General features: G+C 43.8%; 1 protein-coding gene across 1 annotated transcript in view; it reads right to left on the bottom strand.

The window, feature by feature from the left end:
* The window catches only part of plxdc2b (plexin domain containing 2b), a 202,601-nt gene that overhangs the window by 97,141 nt on the left and 84,364 nt on the right, over positions 1–21,096 (bottom strand). The window contains exons 3-5 of the mRNA XM_041881132.2: positions 15,845–15,991; positions 13,902–13,971; positions 603–725 (exon numbers count right to left, since the gene is read on the bottom strand). Coding sequence (XP_041737066.2) covers positions 603–725; positions 13,902–13,971; positions 15,845–15,991 — 340 coding nt within the window. The remainder of the gene's footprint in view (positions 1–602; positions 726–13,901; positions 13,972–15,844; positions 15,992–21,096) is intronic.

Below are 21,096 nucleotides of genomic sequence, written 5' to 3'. Positions count from 1 at the left end.
GGGAATAGGGTGTCATTTGAGACGTAACAAGGTTGTCAGTGGGTTACCATGGAGGGCTACATTTAAAGTAGATGATTCAGGTTTTAATTGGATGTGCATGAGGTAGTGAGGCAAGGCTGAGGTTCCAGTCTACATGCAGCACTGGCATTGACTGATGGATGGACTGGTAAAGAGCAGCTAGGCTGGGTATTGATCAGCTGCCACACTGCCTAACCTATGATGAGCTCCACTGGAAAAGGTCATTCAGCTGGTCAGTCACTAACTGCATCCTAAATGACACCCTATTCCCTAAATAGGGAATACGGTGCCATTTGGGATGCAGACACTGATTTGGGGAGATTGGCAAGCAATGAAGGCTCACTTGGCAGAGAAGAGATTCCAACCATAAGATTGAACTGTTTTTGAAAGAGCCCAGTATGTTTTTTTCACCAATAGTCTGTGCTTCTGGTGCAGTTCGTCATGTGCTATAGCATGCCTTTGAGAGCCATGGCTCTCAGCTTTGCATCTTGCAAATTACACACTGCTGTCAGTGGGATCTTGTAGCTGGAGTTGCTACAATCTTAAGGACAGAGCATAGAAAATATAGATTGAATGCCATGTACCATTGTCAAAGTAGATGACGGTTGAGTTCCTGGAGACGCTGGGGTCAAAGTTGGCCATGAGGGGGGCAATGTACTGGGTGGCCGTCAGCATCCTGTGGACCACATCACCTGTGTAGATGAACCCTGAGGAAGAAACACACAGCAGATAGTACTCATTAAATATGACAGTAACCACCACACAACAAGTCAACATGTCATTGATTGAGGGCCTACTCTTATTCCACTTGTTCAAGGCATCTCTTTCTCCCTCTCCAGACGTATGTCTGTTTATCTTTCCACACATTTACTAAATGGTCCATGATATCCCCTCTGGCCCCCAGCCACTGGCTTCCTAACCAGTGCATCAGCTGCTTGGTCCTGCTGATTCATTAGCTAATTCTATTCCATAAAATAAAACTGATGAAGAGGAAATGCTGATTTAGCAGAGTAATTTCACTCATCATATAATGGAGTTTCTCAGTCATGTTCCCTGGCGAAGCTTCCCTCTCTGCCTGACAGTCTCAAACCAGACACACACGCACATGCACATAGTCGGTGTCAATAGGGACTTTGTTAAGGGGCTTCCACTCTGTTCAGTCTCACAACAAGGTGGTGTTTGTATGACAGGTTAGAGTCACAAAGGACTGTTTCTTCTGCCATTTAGAGACAGTTAGAACGCTGGTAAAAGGTTGCCTGCTGCTTTCTCACACAGCTTTCCACAGTGTGTGTGTGTGTGTGTGTGTGTGTGTGTGTGTGTGTGTGTGTGTGTGTGTGTGTGTGTATTCACTCGCATCATCAAAATACAGCTCCACCAGAGAGGACATCAATAGAACAAATGTAGCTCAGTTGGTAGGGCATGGTGCTTGTAACACCAGGGTAGTGGGTTTGATTCCCATGACCACCCATATGTCAAATGAATGCACACATGACTAAGTCACTTTGGATAAACGCATCTGCTGAATGTCATATATTATATTATTATTATTACACTGCTCCAAAAAATAAAGGGAACACTTAAACAACACAATGTAACTCCAAGTCAATCACACTTCTGTGAAATTAAACTGTCCACTTAGGAAGCAACACTGATTGACAATACATTTCACATGCTGTTGTGCAAATGGAATAGACAACAGGTGGAAATTATAGGCAATTAGCAAGACACCCCCAATAAAGGACTGGTTTTGCAGGTGGTGACCACAGACCACTTCTCAGTTCCTATGCTTCCTGGCTGATGTTTTGGTCACTTTTGAATGCTGGCGGTGCTTTCACTCTAGTGGTAGCATGAGACGGAGTCTACAACCCACACAAGTGGCTCAGGTAGTGCAGCTCATCCAGGATGGCACACAGCTGTGGCAAGAAGGTTTGCTGTGTCTGTCAGCGTAGTGTCCAGAGCATGGAGGCCCTACCAGGAGACAGGCCAGTAAATCAGGAGACGTGGGGGAGGCCGTAGGAGGGAAACAACCCAGCAGCAGGACTGCTACCTCCGCCTTTGTGCAAGGAGGAGCAGGAGGAGCACTGCCAGAGCCCTGCAAAATGACCTCCAGCAGGCCACAAATGTGCATGTGTCTGCTCAAACGGTCAGAAACAGACTCCATGAGGGTGGTATGAGGGCCCGACGTCCACAGGTGGAGGTTGTGCTTACAGCCCAACACCGTGCAGGACGTTTGGCATTTGCCAGAGAACACCAAGATTGGCAAATTCGCCACTGGCGCCCTGTGCTCTTCACAGATGAAAGCAGGTTCACACTGAGCACATGTGACAGACGTGACAGAGTCTGGAGACGCTGTGGAGAACGTTCTGCTGCCTGCAACATCCTCCAGCATAAACCGGTTTGGCGGTGGGTCAGTCATGGTGTGGGGTGGCATTTCTTTGGGGGGCCGCACAGCCCTCCATGTGCTCGCCAGAGGTAGCCTGACTGCCATTAGATACCGAGATGAGATCCTCAGACCCCTTGTGAGACCATATGCTGGTGCGGTTGGCCCTGGGTTCCTCCTAATGCAAGACAATGCTAGACCTCATGTGGCTGGAGTGTGTCAGCAGTTCCTGCAAGAGGAAGGCATTGATGCTATGGACTGGCCCGCCCGTTCCCCAGACCTGAATCCAATTGAGCACATCTGGGACATCATGTCTCGCTCCATCCACCAACGCCACGTTGCACCACAGACTGTCCAGGAGTTGGCGGATGCTTTAGTCCAGGTCTGGGAGGAGATCCCTCAGGAGACCATCCGCCACCTCATCAGGAGCATGCCCAGGCGTTGTAGGGAGATCATACAGGCACGTGGAGGCCACACACACTACTGAGCCTCATTCTGACTTGTTTTAAGGACATTACATCAAAGTTGGATCAGCCTGTAGTGTGGTTTTCCACTTTAATTTTGAGGGTGACTCCAAATCCAGACCTCCATGAGTTGATCTATTTGATTTCCATTGATAATTTTTGTGTGATTTTGTTGTCAGCACATTCAGCTATGTAAAGAAAAAGTATTTAATAAGATTATTTCATTCATTCAGATCTAGGATGTGTTATTTTAGTGTTCCCTTTATTTTTTTGAGCAGTGTATATAGAAAACATACATTCTATGTGTTACAAACATTAGGGATACATAAATGTATACTCTATATCTGCTGAGCACACCATACTCAATCAACACAAAGCAGTCCTTTTCCTGCTTATCAGCCAGTTGGTTATTAAATGTACCCCTGCGAAACAAAAAGCACTGGCTATTCATCTAAGGGAAATATTCTTTACATAGAGGGGTACATTAACATTGATGATGACAGAAACAAACATCATCTTTATTCATTCTGTGACAGAGAAGTATAGCAAAGTCAACTGCTGTGGAAATGCATTAAAATTAAAATGGCCGCTTGTCCTCATCTTCCCTTTACCTTTTTGTTTCCCACGCCTTTATAGAACATTATGCCACCAATATCACAAAGTAAGAAAATCTGTCCTGAATGCTAAGGTGTCGGTGCTCAGGGGGAAGTTGAAAAACAGAGAACAAAGTGAATGTCTGACTGAGACATTTGAGACCGAAACATTCGCTCAGCAAGAAAAAGTGGCAGAAAAGAAATTGGAAAAAAGCCAAACAGTGTTCTTAAAAGGTCACTTATAGCTGCAGCCAATTCGCCTGCATTTCGTGTCACCATATGTCTTCACCAACACATCTATCACGACAGAGGCCAAGAGCACAGCCCCTCCCAGTGAGGAATCAATCCTGTCCTTAAGGACTTCACAGTCAAGTGCAGCCCCCATCCAGCGTGGTGTGTGTGTTTGTTTGTGCGCGTGTGCAAATATGTATTTGCAAATATGTATAAATACGCCTTATCTTAGCTCATTGGTCACCATAGCAACACCCACCCGTAGTATGCGCTCCAGCAGGTATATCTCACTGGTCATCCCCAAAGCCAACACCTCCTTTGGCCGCCATTCCTTCCAGTTCTCTGCTGCCAATGACTGGAACGAATTGCAAAAATCTCTGAAGCTGGAGACTCTTATCTCCCTCACTAACTTTAAGCATCAGTTGTCAGAGCACCTTACCGATCACTGCACCTGTACAAAGCCCATCTGAAATTAGCCCACCCAACTACCTCATCCCTATATTGTTATTCATTTTGCTCATTTGCACCCCAGTATCTCTATTTGCACATCATCTCTTGCACATCTATCATTCCAGTGTTAATACTAATTGTAAATATTTTGCACTATAGCCTATTTATTGCCTTACCTCCATAACTTGCTACATTTGCACACACTGTATATATATTTTCTGTTGTATTTTTGACTTAATGTTTTGTTTTACCCCATATGTAACTCTGTGTTGTTGTTTTTATCGCACTGCTTTGCTTTATCTTGGCCAGGTCGCAGTTGTAAATGAGAACTTGTTCTCAACTGGCTTACCTGGTTAAATAAAGGTGAAATAAAAATAAATAAAAAAAAAAAAAAAAAATGTACCTTATCTGACTTTCCTTTTCTCCACCACACCTTGTTTCCCCACCTTTCTCTTTTTCCCTTTGTATCTTCAAACAGCACAGACGGGCCGTACAGACAAAGACGTACAGTGTAGGCCCACATAACCACACAAAGGCCTGTGCGCACACGCACACACAAACAGAGACACATGCATGCAGGAACACACACACACGAGCGCGCAAGAACATGCGCGGATGCACGCACACACACGCACCATCCTCTATGTTAAATTCAGCCTTTTGGGAGACTTTTGGCTCTGTGCCTGCTTCTCTGGTTAAAGGAGAGAGGCTTTTCAAAAAAAATCTATTGCAAACACAAAAACATTTAACCGACAGCCTGGGGAAAATACGACAGTCTCGCAATACACTTAAGTGCAGACACCCAGAGAGAGAGCCATTCAATAGAGCAGGCAGTCAAATTCATTATGGCCATCACTTTAAGGGGAGGGGTGGGGGAACTGGACAGTAGGTGTGGGAGTAGAAGAGTAAGAACTCAGCCAGGACAATTCATAGAGAATGAGAGAAATAGAAAAAGGAGTGAGTGTGTGGGAGATTGAGATGGTGAGGGGGAAGACAGGGCACGAGAGAGAGAGAGAGAGAGAGAGAGAGAGAGAGAGAGAGAGAGAGAGAGAGAGAGAGAGAGAGAGAGAGAGAGAGAGAGAACGAGAAAGAGAAAGAGAAAGAGAGAACGAGAAAGAGAGAACAAGAGAAAGAGAGAAAGAGAGAAAGAGAGAAAAACACATAGCGATAGAGAGCGGGATAAGAGAGTTGGTTCCGTTTCTAGTTCCACTTCTGTTTATATGTTCTGGTATCAGGGAGTACTGTTCTGTATATACCGGAGGAAAAACATGAAGGGGCATTACCAGAACCTCTTGACCAACCACTCTACTTTATAGACATTCTGTCCAAACAACCCAATTGTTTTTCCATACTGAGCCTTTGTTAAGTTCTGGAGAGATTTCATAGTTTAGTTTAAAACAGCTGTCTGGAGCTGGGAGCAGCCAGCATAGGAGGAACACGCAGGTACACACTCTTTCTCTCTCTCTGTGTTCGACTTGAGCGTCTGCTGCGTGTCTGGCCATTACCTTATCTCACAAACAGCGGCAGAGAAAAACATCTCTTCAATTAAGGGAGAGGCTGCCCTCATTTTGTCTGTGTAACCATAATGACTGAGGCTTATCAGACACTAGAGGCACACACATAGAGAAAGCCTTTGTTAGCATAGGCTCACAGGAAGAGAGGAGAAACAACTAGACAAACTGCTGTCTCCATACTGAATGACCACCTTGTTTCTCTCTACTTCCTCTCTGTGTCTGTCTCTTTCTCGCTCTACTTCCTCTGTTTGCCTGTTAGTGTGCAAGTGTGTGTGGAAGATATAGATTGTATGTGTGTGTCTTTGTGTGTGTCTTTGTGTGTGTGTGTGTGTGTGTTTACTGGCAGACTTGTTATTTCACTGCATTCCACTCTCTTAGAAAAAAAGGTTCCAAAAGGGTTCTTTGCAGAGGGATAGGTTTCTACCAAGAACTGTTTTCATCTGAAGAACCCTTTTAGGAAGACAAGAGTTATTTGTAAGGAAAAGGGTTCTACCTAGAACCTTTAACATCCTAAGAACCGTATTAGGAAGAAAGGGTTCTTCAAAGATTCTTTTGAAGGCAAGAATACTTATTTGGAAGGCAAGAAGGGTTCTACATAGAACCCTTCTGAATCTAAATAAGCCTTTTAATTGTAACTTTTGCATTTCTTTTAAATAGTGACTGAGCATTAGTGTTTACCTCAGAGTTTAAACTTGAACATCAGGAGTTTGAGTAATCAAAGTCAAGTTTAAAAAGATAGGTGTGATAATGTTTTAAAATGTACCTATATGGGAACATTTGTGCATGTATCTGGTATTCCCTTAATCATTTCAAATATACAGTACTAACATAGTTGATATCTTTGCCTTGATATCTGTCTTGATTAAGGAGTTAAATTAACTTAACACTCAGTGGTGTACAAGAACCCCAGTGTTGTCTGTTGGTATTAATAACCACAGAGTTGAGTGTGATTGTGTCATTTTTACTCTGTGTAGAGTAAAACACTCAAAACCACACCCATCATTATCATATTTCCCAGCATGCTCTATTGCAGGTTTATTTTCAGAATTGCTTGTATCAATATCTGTATTTTTGCATGTACATTGATTGATTAATTAATCTTATGCTACTCAAATATAAATAACATACATTTTTCTAACATAATCCAATCTGTTAGTTGGACTTATTGCACCTGCTCCTGAAATGGTTGTTCCACTTTAGATGATTTAGGTAGTCTCATTAATTAATCTTCCCTACCTTGGCAGTCATTGTCAATGCACGTTCCAGGTGATTAAAAGTTCAAATTGTTGAATATCCTCACTCTGGCTGGATTCCAATATGCATTACACATAACTTTGCAAGCCAAGCATAATGTGACTTGCAGGCCTAATGTGGCATGTAAACCAGGAGTTTCCTAACACCTCAAAGAAGAGCTCTCAAATAAAGGCCTTATCATATATGTATTGTCAGAGTTTAATTTTAAAGGCTAATAAGGTTGGTGGAACCATTCATAGAGGGTTTTAGGAAGAACCTTTAGATGATAAAAGGGTTATTGGTAGAACCATTATAGAGGGTTCTAGAAGAACCCTTCATAGAGGGTTCTTGGTAGAACCCTCTGCAAAGGGTTCTATGCAGCACCAAAAAAGTTTCCCCTATGGGGACAAACTGAAGAACCCTACCTTTTTTTCTAGGAGTGCACACACTCGGGCACACACTCGGGCTTCTGTGGCTAGCTTCAACGTCAGTCATGTGGTATGTCCCCCTTAAAACAAAGGATGTGTCCCAAAATGGCATACTATTTCCTTTATAGTGCACTACTTGACCAGGGCCCATCACTAAAAAGGGAATAGGGTGCTATTTGGGATGCAGGCCAAAGCCTCCAACCACAGCGTGCCTGGAGAAAAACACAGCCGCTGAACCCAATGCATGTGTGTACGGAGGAATCTGGAGCTGAGGGTGAAGTGTGTGTGCGTGCGTGCGTGTTTCAGGGTTTTGACAGAGGGCCAGTTCTGGGCCAGTAAAGACATCACACAGCTGGGTTTCTACCCTGGCTCTCTCTGACAGCTGGGGTTACAGAGGGATCAGATCACATATCACCACTCTGTGTCCCAAATGGCACTCTATTATATAGTGCACTACTTTTGACCAGGTAGGGACTAGGGTGCCGTTTGGGACTACGTTTCTGACGGACAGGACCTGTCTCTACCGCTACAACCTCCAACCTCTAGACACTTCTCTACATTTGGCTCTGACAGCACTAGCAACACTTAACGTCACAACAACACTTCTTGTGTTACTTCTGTTATTAGGTGATTCATTTCTAAGTGTTGAAGCAACACCATGTCAGAACACCACTTAGTTTGTTACTGTGTTATGTGATTTGTCTGTAAATGTGCCTGACCTCTGTGTTGACCCCTATCCTCAGTGTGGCTGAGACACTTTTCAACTCTATACAGTGAGGGAAAAAAGTATTTGATCCCCTGCTGATTTTGTACGTTTGCCCACTGACAAAGAAATGATCATTCTATAATTTTAATGGTAGGTTTATTTGAACAGTGAGAGACAGAATAACAACAAAAAAATCCATAAAAACACATGTCAAAAATGTTATAAATTGATTTGCATTTTAATGAGGGAAATAAGTATTTGACCCCTCTGCAAAACATGACTTAGTACTTGGTGGCAAAACCCTTGTTTGCAATCACAGAGGTCAGACGTTTCTTGTAGTTGGCCACCAGGTTTGCACACATCTCAGGAGGGACTTTGTCCCACTCCTCTTTGCAGATCTTCTCCAAGTCATTAAGGTTTCGAGGCTGACGTTTGGCAACTCAAACCTTCAGCTCCCTCCACAGATTTTCTATGGGATTAAGGTCTGGAGACTGGCTAGGCCACTCCAGGACCTTTTTGTGCTTCTTCTTGAGCCACTCCTTTGTTGCCTTGGCCGTGTGTTTTGGGTCATTGTCATGCTGGAATACCCATCCACGACCCATTTTCAATGCCCTGGCTGAGGGAAGGAGGTTCTCACCCAAGATTTGACGGTACATGGCCCTGTCCATTGTCCCTTTGATGCAGTGAAGTTGTCCTGTCCCCTTAGCAGAAAAACACCCCCAAAGCATAATGTTTCCACCTCCATGTTTGACGGTGGGGATGGTGTTCTTGTGGTCATAGGCAGCATTCCTCCTCCTCCATACACGGCGAGTTGAGTTGATGCCAAACAGCTCGATTTTGGTCTCATCTGACCTTACATGGAGCCCCAGGCCGAGGGAGATTGACAGTTCTTTTGTGTTTCTGTTGTCACCTTCTCATCAAGTTGCTTGGCGATGGTCTTGTAGCCCATTCCAGCCTTGTGTAGGTCTACAATCTTGTCCCTGACATCCTTGGAGAGCTCGTTGGTCTTGGCCATGGTGGAGAGTTTGGAATCTGATTGATTGATTGCTTCTGTGGACAGGTGTCTTTTATACAGGTAACAAGCTGATATTAGTAGCACTCCTTTTAAGAGTGTGCTCCTAATCTCAGCTCGTTACCTGTATAAAAGACACCTGGGAGCCAGAGATCTTTCTGATTGAGAGGGGGTCACATACTTATTTCCCTCATTAAAATGCAAATCAATTTATAACATTTTTGACATGCGTTTTTCTGGATTTTGTTGTTGTTATTATGTCTCTCACTGTTCAAATACACCTACCATTAAAATTATAGACTGATCATTTCTTTGTCAGTGGGCAAACGTACAAAATCAGCAGGGGATCAAATACTTTTTTCCCTCACTGAGTGTACAAAGTATTAAGAACACCTTCCTAATTTCCCCTCAGAAAAGCCTCAACTCGTCGGGACATGGACTCTACGAGGTGTCGAAAGCGTTCCACAGGGATGCTGGCTCATGTTGACGCCAATGCTTCCCACAGTTGGGTCAAGTTGGCTGGATGTCCTTTGGGTGGTGGATCATTCTTGATACACACGGGAAACTTTCAAGCGTGAAAAACCCAGCAGCGTTGCAGCTCTTGACACAAACCGTTGTGCCTGGCACCTACTACCATAACCCATTCAAAGGCACTTAAATATTTTGTCTTGCCCATTCATCCTCTGAATGGCACATATATACAATCCATGTCTCAATTGTCTCAAGGCTTAAAAATCCTTCTTTAACCTGTCTCCTCCCCTTCATCTACACTGACTGAAGTAGATTTAACAAGTGACATCAATAAGGGAGCATAGCTTTCACCTGGATTCAACTGGCCAATCTATGTCATGGAAAATAATGTTTTGTACACTCAGTTTATGTACGGTGTCCATATTAGGACTACTGCTGAGACTGTGGCTGTCCTAATATGGACAGCTTAGTACTGTTCCTGTCCTAACCCCTTTCAGGCTGCAAGCAGGGCCATATGTCTCCAGTCGTAGAACCACAACATCCCACACTGTCTCTCTAGGTTGACGCTCACAGGAAGATAACACAATTGCAATGGAGGAATGGAAGGTTGGAGCAGGGTAGAGCTGGAGGGGTGGAAATGCTTGCTAAATGGATAAATGACTTGGGAGGCGGAGGAGAGGAAGGAGGGAGGAAAAGAGGATGGCTGGGGGATGAAGGGAGGAGTAGACACTGAAATGGAGGTGTGTGAACAGGAATTTACAGAGGCAGAGCTCTGGAGCCTGCGGTGAGCTGATAGCCGTTCCTACTCCCCTCCTCCTCCTCTTCTCCTCTCCTCCATCACTCCATCTCTCTCTGGAGGAATGCAGGAAATCTTTATATCCTGTGGGCTAGCTGCTAACAGCCTTTGCTTGCATCCCAAATGGCATCCTATTCCCTATATAGTGCACTACTTTTGACCAGAAACCTATGGGCTCTGGTCAAAAGTAGTGCACTATTTAGGGAATAGGGTTCCATTTGGGACATATCTCTCATCACTACAACACCGTTCTGGAAGCTCCATGCTTTACAGGATAGCTCTGAGGTAGTGAGATGTACTATAGCTAGGGAGGAACATTCACTTTGTCCAATAATAGTCTTTAAGAAATCAGGAAAATGATATATTCGCATGATGATAATGACGATGATGGCGATGGTGATTTACTTTCTTCTATTATGATTACAGTCTAATGTCTGCATACATTGCTGGAATAGTTGGGTACGGCTTAAGCATGACTCTTTGATGTGATAATAGCCACTAAAGATGTTGTGGTTTCACCCTCAGTCTCTGTGGAAAATACTCCTCCTCCTCCTCCTCCTCCTCCTTCTCCTCCCTTCTCCTCCTCCCTTCTCCTCCTCATCCTCCTTCCTTCTCCTCCTCCTCCTCCTCCTCCTCCTTCCTTCTCCTCCTCCTCCTCCTTCCTCCCTTCTCCTTCTCCTCCTTCCTTCTCCTCCTCCTCTCCTTCCTCTTCCTCCTCCTCCTCCTCCTTCTCCTCCTTCCTCCCTTCTCCTTCTCCTCCTCCTCCTTCCTTCTCCTCCTCCCTCTCCTTCCTCTTCCTTCTCCTCCTCTTCCTCCTCCTCCTCCTCCTTCTCCTCCTCCTCCTCCTCCCTTCTCCTCCTCCCTTCTCCTCCTCATCCTTCCTTCTCCTCCTCCTCCTCCTCCTTCGTCCTCCTCCTCCTCCTTCCTCCCTTCTCCTTCTCCTCCTCCTCCTTCCTCTTCCTCCTCCTCCTCTTCCTCCTTCCTTCTCCTCCCTAGTGCTGTTGGAACATTTACTAACACACTGGCCTCTTTTGTAATGTGTCTGACTTGCTCTGGTCCATTACACACACAAACAAACACACAAACACACCCCACACCCACAGATACAGAAAGCAGGAAGCGTTGTCATAATTTTCTTCTTAATATTCATACTGTCATATAACTCCTATTTTACTTGTATATCAATGGATTATTATATCACACCTATTTCATCTTCAATGCCCTTGCTGATGGAAGGAGGTTTTCACTCAAAATCTCACGATACATGGCCCCATTCATTCTTTCCTTTACACGGATCAGTCGTCCTAGTCCCTTTGCAGAAAAACAGCCCCAAAGCATGATGTTTCCACCCCCATGCTTCACAGTAGGTATGGTGTTCTTTGGATGCAACTCAGCATTCTTTGTCCTCCAAACACGACGAGTTGAGTTTTTACCAAAAAGTTCTATTTTGGTTTCATCTGACCATATGACATTCTCCCAATCCTCTTCTGGATCATCCAAATGCACTCTAGCAAACTTCAGACGGGCCTGGACATGTACTGGCTTAAGCAGGGGGACACGTCTGGCACTGCAGGATTTGAGTCCCTGGCGGTGTAGTGTGTTACTGATGGTAGGCTTTGTTACTTTGGTCCCAGTTCTCTGCAGGTCATTCACTAGGTCCCCCCGTGTGGTTCTGGGATTTTTGCTCACCGTTCTTGTGATCATTTTGACCCCCACGGGGTGAGATCTTGCGTGGAGCCCCAGATCGAGGGAGATTATCAGTGGTCTTGTATGTCTTCCATTTCCTAATAATTGCTCCCACAGTTGATTTCTTCAAACCAAGCTGCTTACCTATTGCAGATTCAGTCTTCCCAGCCTGGTGCAGGTCTACAATTTTGTTTCTGGTGTCCTTTGACAGCTCTTTGGTCTTGGCCATAGTGGAGTTTGGAGTGTGACTGTTTGAGGTTGTGGACAGGTGTCTTTTATACTGATAACAAGTTCAAACAGGTGCCATTAATACAGGTAATGAGTGGAGGACAGAGGAGTCTCTTAAAGAAGAAGTTACAGGTCTGTGAGAGCCAGAAATCTTGCTTGTTTGTAGGTGACCAAATACTTATTTTCCACCATAATTTGCAAATAAATTCATTAAAAATCCTACAATGTGATTTTCAGGATTTTTTTTCTCATTTTGTCTGTCATAGTTGACGTGTACCTATGATGAAAATTACAGGCCTCTCATCTTTTTAAGTGGGAGAACTTGCACAATTGGTGGCTGACTAAATACTTTTTTTCCCCACTGTATATCACTCCTATGTCACATGTATATCAGTGAGCTATTATATCACTCCTATTTCGCATGTATATCAGTGAGCTATTATATCACTCCTATTTCACATGTATATCAGTGAGCTATTATATCACTCCTATTTCACATGTATATCAATGGGTTATTATTCCAGCACTTGGCAGTGCAGGTCCTTTTCCAAGTCCAAACTCTGGTCTGGTTTTCTCTCCAACATAATCTGCATCCCAAATGGCACCCTATTCCCTATATAGTGCACTACTTTTGACTAGAGACCTGGTCTAAAGTAGTGCACTATGTAGGGAATAGGGAGCCACTTGGGACGCATTCCAGGACTGGCTGGTATTGCTGAGTGTTGGGGACTGGGAGTGGTGGTGGTTTTCCCCAGGTCTAGCAGGCTGGCCACTGGTGCTGTGTGTTTTCTACCAGTCTAACTGGCTGCCTGGAAGACTTGTGCTGAGGGCTGTTAGTGGCTTTGTACTGCGGTCTGTGCCAGACCAGAGTTTTCAAACCTCAATTTGTTTGGCTGGGCTGGCAGTCGACAGACTGAGACGAGGCAAGATAAATAACCTTCTGTTTGACCCTTTGCACTTCTCAGCATTCAGATCTCAATCACATACACACAGCAGCACAGACACATACGCATACGCATACACACACACACACACAACACTGACACAAACAGGTACACACAAACACAGAATCAAAAACACAAGCACGCACGTGAGAGAGAACATGCACTCACACATGTACACACATGCATGCACGCACCCACACACACTCTGTAAATGCTTCTGTACAACAGAGATGATTTCTCTAACCTCATTACAAACTCTTCTAAACCCTGGAGCAATAAAGCAATGGCTGTATAATTAAGCAATAAGGCCCAATGGGGTGTGGTATATGGCCAATAGGCCACAGCTAAGGGCTGTTCTTAAGCAATACGCAACGTGGAGTGCCAGGACAAAGCCCTTAGCCGTGGTGTATTGGTCATATACCACAAACCCCCGAGGTGCCTTATTACTATTATAAACTCGTTACCAACGTAATTAGAACAGTAAAAAGTAATGTTTTGTCATACCCATGGTATACGGTCTGATATATCACGGCTTTCAACCAATCAGCACTCAGTGCTCGAACCACCCAGTTTATAATATGCCATGTATAATTCCAGTGATAATCCAGACTGCTACCAAATAAAAGCCAAGCACACGCGCGCACGCACACACACACACACACACACAAACAATTTCACTTCTGCTAGCATTCATTCTATCTCCCTCAATCACGTCAACACTAGCTCAGGAAGAGGTTGTTCACTTACCACCAGTTGCCACGGTGAGATCACGCAGAAAATGTCCATAAAAGGGGAAATCGAAGGATAGATTGACTCTCTGCATGAATAAAAAAAACACATAAGACCCTGGTCAGAAAGAGAGCTCCAAAAAGACATGCAAGATAAGATTGAAAAAGACTCATTAGGATAAAACTTCAGTCTCAGACAGAGAAAGTATGTTTAAGGTAAACAAAGAGGCACTCGGGACAGAGAATTCTTATGTTCCACCTTTCTCAGTTCTTAGGGTAGCTGACTATTCATTTTACCACAAGCCAAGTTAGGATTAGGTTTTAAGCAAATATAACATCTCCCAGGATAAAATACACCGTTGTGGTTATGAAAACAAATAATTTATGAGTTTCATAGACTTTTATAAAGTTTGAAGAACACACCCATCCTAGAGTTGAACATAAAAGTACATGTATTTTTCAATGAGCTCACAGAGTGAAATGCAATGTGCACACTCATTTATGTGCAAAACAAGATTAGTACAAAAATTTTCCCGACCAATTACTGAAAAATGAGTTTGACAACAAGAAAACAAAACTTTAACGAGCTGACTATATTTATATTATATTTATATTGATTCCTAAATGTATGTGTATTTGGATTTCACATTCTACCACACTCTTGGGACTATTTCTGTGTCAGATAGAGTAATTGAATCGATTAAAATGTGAGGGTTTACAGCACTGCTTTGAGGCAGCACAAGTCACTCCAGTACTGTATCATGATCTCGTCCCAAATGGCACCATATTCCCCAGTGCACTACTTTTGACCTGGGCCCATAGGACTCTGGTCAAAAGTAGTGCACTATATATGGAATAGGGTGCATAACTCCATGGTAAACACAGCAACATAATCCAGGATTAGGCCAGGGGGAGTAATGCTGCGGCCCACCACAGTCAATTACCATGACTAAACACAGTCGTTCTACAGCTTAGTTTCTACGCTTTATTTTGATGAAGTTGACCTCTGTGGGTTTGCTTGTTTTACGATTCTATTGGCTGATTATGTTCTGAGGGTATTCCAATGCGCTGATGGTAATCTCTGTGGGTGTGTCCCAAACAGCACCCTATTTCCTATATAGTGCACTCCTTGAATGACCATTCACTTTGGGTATTCATGTCCAGCATCCAACATATTGATTCTCTGGACACAGCCAAAGTCTTAGCGTACGTCGGAAATGACGCCCTTTTTCCTATGTAGTGCATTACTTTTGACCAGGGCCCAAAGGCAAAAAGTACTGCACTATGTAGGGAATAGGGTGCCGTTTGGGACACAGCCTGAGAAAACTTCCCAATACCACTTGCTCTGTTCTTTCACTGTGGAAGAATAAGGAAAGCTGCACTCTCCATAGCCCTCTCCAATTAAAAATGAAGCCTTGCCCCAGTTTGTATGGCTCAATCCATCATCCAGTGACTAAAGGGGAGAATACACACTGTGTCACTCCATTTTGTGTCTTTACTCATTGTGGACGGGACATTGTTCCATTGTTTACCCCGGGTGCACTTTTCTATGTGACGCCATCCAACCTCCTACCTCCTGTCATGCCACCCTGTTCTCGGTCTCCTGACTGTACAAGGACCTGATGCAAAGCCCAAAGCGGCTTGATGACCTCATCAGTATGCACCTGTTCGTGTAGAGGTAGTGTGCTATGGAGTGAAGTTTTCCCTAGTTGCAGATCTAGGATCAGCTTCCCCTCCCCTCCCCCAATCCTAACCTTAACCATTAGTTGGGCAAATGCGAAACTGACCCAAGATCAGTGTCTAGGGGAAACTTCACCCTACTGCTGCAGGGGTGCAGCTCCCGCTGCAGAGTCTGTCCAATTGAAGGTCATTATGAGTCTATTTCATATCAAATCATTCCGTGTCATTCCATGTATCTCTACTTTTCCACCTAATCAGAATCTGAGAGGAAGGTTGACTTACCGCAGCTTGCCTGTGAGTGTTGGACAGGATGCCATGGATCTTCACCTTCTCCTTGTCCATCTGGTCAACGTTCACCCACAAGTCCTTGCTCATGGGGTCCGTGGGGCTGTAGGTCTTTGATGTGTAGTAGTTGTGATCTGTGTCCTCCTATTGGACACAAAACAAAAACACTGATTGGTTACACTTTATTTGGAGTGTCTCTTTACAGACGGTCTATAGATGTTCCTATATTGGAACGAAACAAAAGCATTGATTCAATAAGTGACCATTTGTCGATAGTAATATAGTAAGACGAGAGTTGTGGTTCGTAGTTTGAGATTTATGAAAGGCCAAAACGTAGTTAGGTAGGGAGTGATAGTGGTGAATGAGTGTGGATGTAACCCTGTGTTCAGGGTGATTTATTCAAATAGAGCCTCTGCTCATTCATGTACATTAAGTCAGCTTTACGATGGGACGTTCTCTAGCCAGACAGAAACCACTCTCTCTCTCTCTCTCTCTCTCTCTCTCTCTCTCTCTCTCTCTCTCTCTCGCAGAATACATGACATTAATAGCAACTACACAAGTCAAAAACCTCAGAATAGTGTTATTGTGCAGTACATACAACATTAATAGACTACCACTCAACAACCTTTGCTATAATATTATTATACAGCATGGATTTATAAGGACATTACTCCTACATTACATTTTTTTCAATGCACATTACTTTTGGTGACTGGTACTGTCTATGGAACAATAAGGTTGTGTAGGCTTGCACGGCCTCGTGAAATAAACCCTTGGCTTGAATATTTACTGCAAAAGCATGGAAGACTAGTCTGAAATGATAACAGTTACAGTTAAATATGTGACTACCATTTACAATAATTGAGTTAAAACTGTAGAACTGTTTGGATATCCATGGTATAATATACTTATAACAATTTTGGTGACAGATGAAAACAGTGTGTGTGTGTGTGTTGACATGTGTCTTTGTGTGTGTACTGTAAGCTTATGCATGCTTCTTCTTCATGTGATCCACTTGGGCCCAGTCAGCATCTGAAGAGGTCGTAATGGCTGATAATCAAATTAAGAAAGCCAGAAAGCATGACATCCTGCACTCGTAAAAGCCTGGCTTATAGGCTAATGGAGTGCAAAAGGCCCGGTCATGTTTTTTAACAGACACATTCATGAGGGCTTTTACGAGCAATGTGGACGCCACACGACTCCTTTTACTGTTTCCTGTATGGAGTAAGCCGAACGCCCTGAGCTGGACCCCTATCTCTGCCTGCGTCCCAAATGGCACCTATTATCTATATAGGGCACTACTTTTGACCAGGGCCCATAGGGCTCTGGTTAAAAGTAGTACATTATATAGGGGATAGGGTGCCATTTGGGACAACGACAGCTGGTAAAATGTTTTTTAATGCGACATCTTCGCTCTTATCTGGGCCTCTCGTAACCCCCTAATACAAATAAGAGTGTTAAACCTGATTGAAGATATGTATAATATGGTAAATCTGATGCAAATGTATTAAAAATAAAAAAACATAAATACCGTATTTACATAAGTATTCAGACCCTTTGCTATGAGACTCGAAATTGAGCTCAGGTGCATCCTGTTTCCATTGATCATCCTTGAGATGTTTCTACAACTTGATTGGAATCCACCTGTGGTATATTCAATTGATTGGACATGATTTGGAAAGGCGCACACCCGTCTATATAAGGACCCACAGTTGACAATGCATGTCAAAGAAAAAACCAAGCCATGAGGTCGAAGGAATTGTCCGTAGAGCTCGGAGACAGGATTGAGTCGAGGCACAGATCTTGGGAAGGGTACCAAAAAATTTCTACAACATTGAAGGTCCCCAAGAACACAGTGGCCTCCATCATTTTTTAATGGAAGAAGTTTGGAACAACCAAGACTCTTCCTAGAGCAGGCCGCCCTGCCAAACTGAGCAATCGGGGGTGAAGGGCCTTGGTCAGGGAGGTGATCAAGAACCTGATGGTCACTCTGACAGAGCTCCAGAGTTCCTCTGTGGAGATGGAAGAACTTTCCAGAAGGACAACCATCTCTGCAGCACTCCACCAATCAGGCCTTTATGGTAGAGTGGCCAGACAGAAGCCACTCCTCAGTAAAAGGCACATGACAGCCCGCTTGGAGTTTGCCAAATGGCACCTAAAGACTCTCAGACCATGAGAAACAAGATTCTCTGGTCTGATGAAACCAAGATTGAACTATTTGGCCTGAATGCCAAGCGTCACATCTGGAGGAAACCAGGCACCATCCCTACGGTGAAGCATGGTGGTGGCAGCATCATGCTGTGGGGATGTTCTTTAGCGGCAGGGACTGGGAGACTAGTCAGGAGCGAGGGAGAGATGAACGGAGCAAAGTACAGAGAGATCCTTGATGAAAACCTGCTCCAGAGCACTCAGGACCTCAGACTGGGGTGAAGGTTCACCTTCCAACAGGACAACGACCCTAAGCACACAGCCAAGAAAACGCAGGAGTGGCTTCAGGACAAGTCTCTGAATGTCCTCGAGTGGCCAAGTCAGAGCCCGGACTTGAACCCGATCTAACATCTCTGGAGAGACCTGAAAATAGCTGTGCAGCGATGCTCCCCATCCAACCTGAAAAAGCTTGAGAGGATCTGCAGAGAGGAATGGGTGAAACTCCTCAAATACAGGTGTGTCAAGCTTGAAGCGTCATACCCAAGAAGACTCGAGGCTGTAATCGCTGCCAAAGGTGCTTCAACAAAGTGCTGAGGAAATGGTCTGAATATTTATTTGTATAAATGTACAAAATGTTCAAAAAACCTGTTTTTGCTTTGTCATTATGGAGTATTGTGTGTAGATTGATGAGGATTTTTTAATAAATTTTTGTATTATACAGTATAAGATAGAAAAAACATATTCAGTAACAAAACAATAGTTCTATCCAATAACTAAAAGGCCTGCATGGCATTTTAGTAAGGCCAAATCAACAAAGCGAGTTGGGCAACATATGGGAGTTACTGTAAGTAGATTATTTGTACTAAAGACAAGTGAAATGTTGTTTACAAAGACACCGCTCTCTCCAAATGACAAGTCAGCAGGCATCATGCCTAACAAAGATAACATCTTAGTCTGCAAATGTGCTGAATCTCCACTTTGTTATTGTGGGTTGAAGACCAATAATATTCAGCAGCTTTGGAAGTTGCTCAATTGTTTAGTTGCTTGGGGAGCGAGAGGAGGCTTTTCAACTGACCTCTATCAGACTGATGAGTAGGACACACTGTGCTTTGTGCTTCCTCTGATAATCTGAACATTGTGGTGTGTGCGTGCATGCGTGTTGGGCTAGTCAAAGAGCTGTGAGACAAACACTACATGGATTAAACAAAAATACCTCTCATTAAGAATAAACACATCATATTATTTCCCTTGGAGAACAGTCATCTGGAAGATGTGTGGGCCTCTGTAAGGGTTGGGGTGAGGTGTGACCCAGGTGTGGTGCCAGTAGGCAGAGATGGTGAAACAAGGATCTTTACTGGTGGTCCCGAAGCCAAAATACAAAATAACAGACTTCTCACGATAAAAGAAAGGCGGAGCAAATAAGTCTCCAAAAACCGGCTGACAGCCAAAATACGAAATACTACTTAAGACTGAAACAAATAACAAAACAGGGAGAACACTTCTCAAGTACCTATACATAGATCTCCGATCAGACACTGAGTAGTACTGCTGGACATAGAGAAACTAGCAGAGAAAACTGAGCAAGGAAACACAGGGAAGTGGGGGCATAAATACACAGGAGACACCAATAGGATGATGATTAGTCCCGACTGTGAGTGAGGAGGTGCCTAAGGTTGTCGGAGGATGACACCTAATGGGTCGCTCCGGAACTGCGACCCCCTCCTGTAACTAACATGCTGTAATACTAGAGTCGTGACCTTGGGACTATAATGTTCTATCTGCGCAAAGCATTGTTCTGTAGATATTTGAATACATAAATTATTTTTAGATTTTTGATTTACCAAGATAGAGTCAGAACACATCATCAAATACATGAATACATTTATTATGGTCATCAGACGAATTACTGTCATCACAGAACAACAATATGACATCATTTACTTTAAGATTTCTGACAGTGTTGTTTTTTTGCTTGCGTGCCATTATTGCTGGCTAGACGAGCCTAGACCATACTTAGAGGGAGATTGGTCCGTCTGTATTTGTTTAGGTTTGTGATTGGATTGCAGATAGAACCCAAGTTCAAATGGGTTTATGCAGAGAGAACTTTACAGTTAAGATTTTCTTTCACTTAAAATGTACTTTTACAATCTAACTTCACACACATATGAAGAACTATCTAAAGATCAATCATACATAACTAACACATTTTTGACAAAAATGTCAGATATAACCTTATAGGCCCAAGGTCTCGGAGTGCAGAATAGAATAGAGTGAGCGTGTTCTGGATTTACGTAATAATACATAATAAAACCTCTTAATTGAAGCTAGGCACAGCAGATGGGATATTGCTTTGTATTAGTTGGTCGACCTTAAACACACATTACCAAAGGCGTTTTATCGCATTTGGGAGCCGCGGGTGCAGACAAAGCTTGTTAAGAAAACAAGCACACTGTAGCAGCCAGTCAGGCTTACTCAGCAGATTAGTTTTGGGGGTTATGAAACAAAGAAAAACGAGTACCGCTAGACCCAAACAGAGCCTTGATACTTTTTCTACTAATCAGCACAAGATGTGTTGGCTATTTCCGGACATCTTTGGAGAGGAGAGGAGGAACTCCTTGGAGGTGAGAGGGGGCAAGCTGGCTGTTCTCGTCCCAGTTTCCCCTCCCCTTCCCTGGGGTGGAGGGATCAAACGGTTGGGAAGGATGCCCGCAACCACTAGGTTCACCAGGCTGAAAAACAGGCCCGACAGACAGGACGGGAAGAGTAAGGGAGGAAGGGTGGGTTGGAAGGAATGGTTGAAAGGAGGTGACTGGAAGATGGATGGATGATGAGGGGAGGGAGATTGTAACCCTGTCAGTCAAACCTGAATAAATTCCCTACTCTGCCCAGAAACAAGATGGAAAGAAGACAGAGAAAACATACAGAGTCAGTGCAGTCAATATCAGTTTGCCGCTGACATCGAATCCAGTTTTGCGGATGTATACATTGTGAATGCCATTAAGCAGACAAATAATAAACCCACATACAGTATGATGTATGAGTTGCATTCACTGAACCAAACAATCTCCAATTCACTCTTCAATTTCATGTATGAGTCATTT

The sequence above is a fragment of the Coregonus clupeaformis genome, chromosome 7 (assembly GCF_020615455.1).
Source record: "Coregonus clupeaformis isolate EN_2021a chromosome 7, ASM2061545v1, whole genome shotgun sequence".
NCBI lineage: Eukaryota > Metazoa > Chordata > Actinopteri > Salmoniformes > Salmonidae > Coregonus > Coregonus clupeaformis.
Note: the sequence above shows the minus strand (reverse complement) of the source record. Positions and strands in the feature narration are given on the sequence as shown.